Source organism: Trichechus manatus, unplaced genomic scaffold (assembly GCF_000243295.1).
Source record: "Trichechus manatus latirostris isolate Lorelei unplaced genomic scaffold, TriManLat1.0 scaffold00191, whole genome shotgun sequence".
In the NCBI taxonomy this organism is placed as follows: Eukaryota; Metazoa; Chordata; class Mammalia; order Sirenia; family Trichechidae; genus Trichechus; species Trichechus manatus.
Window position 1 is genome coordinate 4712795 of NW_004444127.1, and position 6915 is coordinate 4719709.

General features: G+C 37.9%; 1 protein-coding gene across 1 annotated transcript; it reads left to right on the forward strand.

Annotated features, from left to right (window-relative positions):
* Positions 1-5151: 5151 nt before the first annotated feature.
* Positions 5152-6126, forward strand: LOC101359668 (olfactory receptor 4C15-like). Its single transcript, XM_012558876.2, has one exon. The coding sequence runs from the start codon at positions 5152-5154 to the stop codon at positions 6124-6126; it is 975 nt and encodes a 324-aa protein (XP_012414330.1).
* The last annotated feature ends 789 nt before the right edge of the window (positions 6127-6915 follow it).

Below are 6915 nucleotides of genomic sequence, written 5' to 3' on the forward strand. Positions count from 1 at the left end.
TTGAGGTGTAATTCATACTGAAGGCTGTGGTCTTTGATCTTCATCAGTAAGTGCTTCAAGTCCTTTCCACTTTCAGCAAACGAGGTTGTGTCATCTGCATAACACAGCTTGTTAATGAGTCTTCCACCAATCCGGATGCCCTGGTCTTCTTCATATAGTCCAGCTTCTTGGATTATCTGCTCAGCATACAGATTGAACAGATATGGTGAAAGGATACAACCCTGACACACAGCTTTCCTGACTTTACACCACGCAGTATCCCCTTGTTCTGTCTGAACAACTGCCTCTTGATCCATGTGTAGGTTCCTCATGAGCACAGTTAAGTGTTCTGGAATTCCCATTCTTTGCAATGTTCTCCATGATTTGTTATGATCCACACAGTCTAATGCCTTAGCATAGTCAGTAAAACACAGGTAAACATCTTTCTGGTATTCTCTGCTTTCAGCCGGGATCCATCTGACATCAGCAATGATATCCCTGGTTCCACACATCTTCTGAATCCGGCCTGAATTTCTGACATTTCCCTGTTGATATACTGCTGCTTTTTTCCCTGTCGATACACTGCTTCAGTAGCTTTTGAATGATTTTCAGCAAAATTTTACTTGTGTATGATATTAATGATATTGTTCGATAATTTCCGAATTCAATTGGATCATCTTTCTTAGGAATAGGCATAAATATGGCTCTCTTCCAGTAGATTGGCTAGGTAGCTCTCTTCCAAATTCCTTGACATAGGTGAGTGAGCACTGCCAGCACTGCATCTGTTTGCTGAAACATCTCAAGTGGTATTCCATCAATTCCTGGAGCCTTGTGTTTCACCACTGCCTTCAGTGCAGCTTGGACCTCTTCCTTCAGTACCATCATTTCCTAATCATATGCTACCTTCTGAAATGGTTGAACATTGATCAATTCTTTTTGGTATAATGACTGTGTGTATTCTTTCCATCTTCTTTCGATGCTTCCTGTGTCATTTAATATTTTCCCCATAGAATACTTCACTATTGCAACTTCAGGCTTGAACTTTTTCTTCAGTTCTTTCAGCTTGAGACACACCCAGCATTTTCTTCCCCATTGGTTTTCTATCTCCAGCTCTTTGCACATGTAATTATAATACTTTACTTTGTCTTCTCTAGCCACCCTTTGAAATCTTCTGTTCAGCTCTTCTACTTCATCATTTCTTTCTTTTGCTTTAGCTACTTGACTTTCAAGAGCAAGTTTCAGAGTTTCTTCTGACATCCATTTTGGTCTTTTCTCTCTTGTCTTTTTAACGACCTCTTGCTTTCTTCATGTCTGATGTCCTTGCTGTCATTCCGCAACTCATCTGGTCTTCGGTCATTAGTTTTCAGTGCTTCAAATCTATTCTTGAGGAGATATCTAAATTCAGGTGGGATATACTCAAGGTCGTACTTTGGCTCTTGTGGACTTACTCTAATTTTCTTCAGTTTCAACTTGAACTTGCATATGAGCAGTTGATGGTCCATTCTGCAGTTGGCCCATGGCCTTGTTCTGACTGATGATATTGAGCTTTTCCATTGACTCTTTCCACAGATGTAGTCGATTTGATTCCTGTGTATTCCATCTGGCCAGGTCCATGTGTACAGTCACAGTTTTTGTTGTTGAAAAAGAGGTATTTGCAATGAAGAAGTCATTGGTCTTGCAAAATTCTATCAGGAGATCTCCAGCATTGTTTCTGTCATCAAGGCCATATTTTCCAACTACCGATACTTCTTCTTTGTTTCCAACTTATGCATTCCAATCACTAGTAATTTAATTATCAGTGCATCCTGATTGCATGTTAGATCAATTTCAGACTGCGGAAGTTGGTAAAAATCTTCAATTTCTTCATCTTTGGCCTTAGTGGTTGGTGTGTAAATTTGAATAATAGTCATATTGACTGGCCTTCCTTGTAGGCTATGGATATTATCCTATCACTGACAGTGTTGTACTTCAGGATAGATCCTGAGATGTTCTTTTTGACAATTAATGCAACGCCATTCCTCTTCAAGCTGTCATTCCTGGCATAGTAGACCATATGATTGTTCAATTCAAAATGGCCAATACCAGTCTATTTCAGCTCACTAATTCCTAGAATATTGATGTTTATGCATTCCATTTCATATTTGACAATTTCCAATTTCCTAGGTTCATACTTTGTACATTCTACATTTTTATTATTAATGAATGTTTGAAGCTCTTTCTTCTCATTTTGAGTCATGCCACATCAGTAAATGAAGGTCCCGAAAGCTTGACTCCGTCCACGTCATTAAGGTCATCTCTACTTTGAGAAGGCAACTCTTCCCCAGTTGTCTTTTGAGTGCCTTCCAACCTGAGGGGCTCATCTTCTGACATTATATCAGACAAGGTTCCACTGCTATTCATAATGTTTTCACTGGCTAATTCTTTTCAGAAGTATACCAGTAGCATAGCTTCCAGCATCACAGCAATAGGTATCCCCCACAGTATGACAAATTGACAGACATGTGGGGGGAGTCTATCAATAGGCAGTCTTATTATATTCACTTTTCAGAAGTGGAAACCAAGGATTTTAAGTAACTTGTTCCATGAGACATAACTGCTTAGAAGAGCTTGGATTTTAACCCAGTCCTGTATGAGTTTGGTGTTGATGTTCTTACTCATTGTACTTCATTGTCTGTCTTGCTTTTGTCTTAGGCTAAACTCACCACTATTGGATCATATATCTGTTGTACAGTATCGACCTTCACTAAAGCCTTCTGCAACAAAGAGTTTTTTATTGTGACATATCAGTAAACAAAAATGGGAAATTGGCTGCAAGCACTCAGGCGACAAACGAAAATCCAAAGAAGGTTAATCAATAAGTGCTTTTTGTACAATTTTGACAGGTGCTGATTCATTATGAGTAAAGATGTTTCAGGGGGCCCTTTATAATCATTGGAGCAATTACCTATGATTAAACTACATAAAAACTATGACTGGTTGAAGTAAAGACAAAGAATTAAGATCATGATTGGGTCACCTTTTCTTATTTTTCTTTCCTAACAATTTGGTCTGTTGGCTCAGGGGTCCTGGGTCTGTCATATGGTATATATATATATTTTTTTTAATGTGGGCTTCCTGTGATATTGGGTAGATCTCTAACTCACTTCCTGGGGTAAGTTGTTATTTAGTTTTGGTACGCATGCCCACAGTCCATTGAACTGGTTAGCGCACCCTGTCCTACCCTTTTGATATAGTTTCTTATTGTTTGAAGCCCTGTGGATTCTGACAAACAAATTGCCCTTTTGTGATTAGGGCCCTCTGTGGTTGGGTTAACCCTTTATTATATTGATATTCTTTATTTTTTAATATATGGTTGTTGACAGATCCAATGACTCTTTTGAGTTTGTTTTTTAATTTTGTTGTCTGATAATAGCTTGTAGCTGCATATGGAGTTAAGAGTGCTGGCCGAATTTAGGATTGCCTAGGTCCCTGGGAACATAAGGAAATGGTTGTTTGAAAGCAAACAAACAGAAGACATTAACCTATACAATTGTATATTTGTTGGTTTTATTTGTTAATTCTAAGTGGCGTTCAACAAAATCAGTTTATGTTTGTTCATCTCTTTAGCAAACATATAATTATGTAAATGATTTGAGTGATAAATTTCTGCTATATGTACAGGTGAGTACACACTCATCCTTCTAAGCTATGTCCACTTATGGAAGATGAAGTCAAAAGCTGAAATAATTATCTGGTTGACTCAATAAACTAGCTTGTTGAGTGAGATAATAATAACCACAATTTGCAACAGTTCCTTATCATAACCAGCATTTTCACATTTTCAAAATTGGTCCTCATCATAATCCTGTGAGTTAATCAGGTAAGCTGTGTATGAACTTTTTTACAATAAAGTTATATAATTTTGAAACAGCTGTACCTTGAGTAGTTGCACTTGATCATATTGGATCACATTGTTTAAATAATTGGTTAATAATTAATAAAACCTTAAGACTGGCTTATATTCAACATGTTGTTTCTATTCCTGACCTCCAAGGTTGTTGTCGTTTGTATATGCATAAGATGTGTATGTATACGGTAGGGCCATTACCTTCTGATTACAAATCATTTGCAGTTTCTTTCCCTGAGGTGTTTCATTTATACACAAACAAATGAATCACAAGGTTTTAACCTTGAGAAGTGCTTGGAGAAGCTAAAATGGTCATCTTTGCTCTGAAGTTCTTCCTAGAAAGGAAACATTCTTACCCTCTTCCTTATTGATCGAGTGGATTGGACTTGGACTTTGGAATCAGAAAATCCAGATCCAACTTTTATTAATTTTTTGACCTAAACCTCTCAAAGCATGACTTAGCTACCAGTAAAATAGAGACAATAAGACCTAACATGGACCGTATCCTAGATACTAGGCACTGAGCAATTGCTTTCCTATCATTATTTCACTTAGTTATCAGCATAACATTCTGAACTAGGTATTTTTTTTTATCAGCTTCAGTTTTCATTGTAAAATGATGAATTAAAAGAAAAACAAACAAACAACACTTAATGTATACTTATTATTTGCTAAGCATACAGGCAGGCACTTTTCCATAGGCCTTTATTTTTTATGAGGAATGAATTAGTTCATCTTAAAAGCCAGTTCAGTTCAGACTTTCAAAGAAATATTTGGGGGACTAGGCATGATTTCCATTTACGTCTTAAAATGCATATTATCTCTGCTTTTATTTGTAGATAAAGCAGTCTCCTGGAGAGAGATGCATTTCCCTTGCAAGTCGTCCTGGTTCCCATGCCATGTCAATGGCAGGTATAACTAATATATCACAGTTTACATTTCCTCAGAGTGTGGATGTGTTTCACAATCCTTCTCAACAATTCACTCTAGGTAGCCACTACTAACTAGCCAGAGTTTGTACCTAAGTTAAAAATGATTTGTCCTCCCTAGCACATATGAATGTTTCCCTTCCTCATAATGAAACTCTGATTATGTTAAAGTACTTACACTCCATGCTGCCTGACGTCTCACTACCACCTTCAACAAATTTCTAATTTTGTCTTCTCAACAACAACAGAAGCACTTAAACTAACTTTGCTTATGAATGCACCAACTTGTTGGTGACTCTGCTAATCTCATAAACTGGTCTGAGACAAATATCTCTTTCTCATAATTTCAGATTCTACATGGTCAATGTGGTAGCTCCCACCTTTTCCAATGAAATCATGCAAAATCAAAGCTTTGTAACCGAGTTTGTTCTCTTGGGGCTTTCACAGAATCCAAATGTTCAAAAACTAGGATTTGTTGTATGTTTGTTCTGCTACATTGCAACCCTTGGAGGCAATTTGCTAACCGTAGAGACTATCATCAGCATTCCGGCACTCCGGGACTCCCCCATGTACTACTTTCTGGCCTTCCTGTCCTTCCTGGATGCATGCTATTCGTCTGCATTCACCCCAAAGATGATTGTAGACTCCCTTTATGAAAGGAAAACCATCTCCTTCAAGGGCTGCATGACCCAGCTTTTTGCTGAACACTTCTTTGGTGGAGTAGAGGTGATTGTCCTCACCACGATGGCCTTTGACCGGTATGTGGCCATTTGTAAGCCTTTGCACTACCCCTCTATCATGAACTGGAGGCTCTGTGGCATTCTGATGGGGGTAGCCTGGACAGGGGGCTTCTTGCATTCTGTGATACAAATTCTCTTTACTCTCCAGCTGCCCTTCTGTGGTCCCAATGTTATCGATCACTTCCTTTGTGATTTGTACCAATTGTTGAAGTTTGCCTGCACTGACACTCACATCTTTGGACTTTTGGTTGTGGCCAATAGTGGGTTTATCTGCATCTTAATCTTCTCCTTGTTGCTTATCTCCTATTGTGTCATCTTGTTCTCACTGAGAACTCATAGCACTGAAGGTCGACGGAAAGCTTTAGCCACATGTGGATCTCACATTACTGTAGTGGTTTTGTTCTTTGTCCCGTGCATAATTGTGTATGCACGACCTCCATCTGCTTTCTCCTTTGACAAGATGGTGGCCTTAGTTTATACCATCATAACTCCATCGCTCAATCCTTTGATTTACACTTTGAGGAATAAGGAAGTGAAAAATGCCATGAAGAAGTTTTGGACAAGATTGTCAGTGGTTTCTGATGAAAAATAAAACATTAAACATAAAAAACTAAAACTTCCAGAAGAAAGAAATCAAAGTATTCTTAATCAAAATCTTTATAGGGGCTGGAACATGTAACACAGAATCTAACTTAATGCAACAGAAAAACACTAACTTGTAGGTCAGGAAATGCTATTTCCACCCTCAGATCACTCATTATCTTGGAGGTGGCAGCTCAATATCCTTACGGGTAATCTATGTTGAATGTTATGCTTGTTTAGAATATAATAATGAAAAGAAATCACTAAAGGAGAGGAATCAGAATAGCTATTAAATTTCTTACCATTCATACCATACTTTGAAAAACCTTCATGGAAGGAACTAAAAAAAATCTTAGATATTAGGAATAGGAACTTCCTGAAACTATTTTAACTGAAAAAATTTATTTTTAGGGCCCTGATCCTAGTTAATGAGCTCTGGTGGCACAGTGGTTAAGCCCTCAGCTGCTAACCAAAAGGGCGGCATTTCACCACCCTACAGTCTACATCAGAAAGATGTGACAGTCTGCTTTCCTTATAAAGATCACAAACCTAGACACCTTCTGAGTTAGAATCCAAGGGATCACAAATTTTTTTTTTTTTTAAGGCACATTGCTTCCTAGCTAAAAGACTACTTTTACCAGCATCCAATGTAGTTAAGCGTGACCACGTGACAAATTATGGCAATAAAATGTAAATGAATGTGATATAGTAAATGGTAATTCTGTGTTAGTGGAATTTTGGTAGGAATTCAAGCATCCATCTTAGACCATGAGGATGTGTGTTAAGGTTAGTGGAAAAC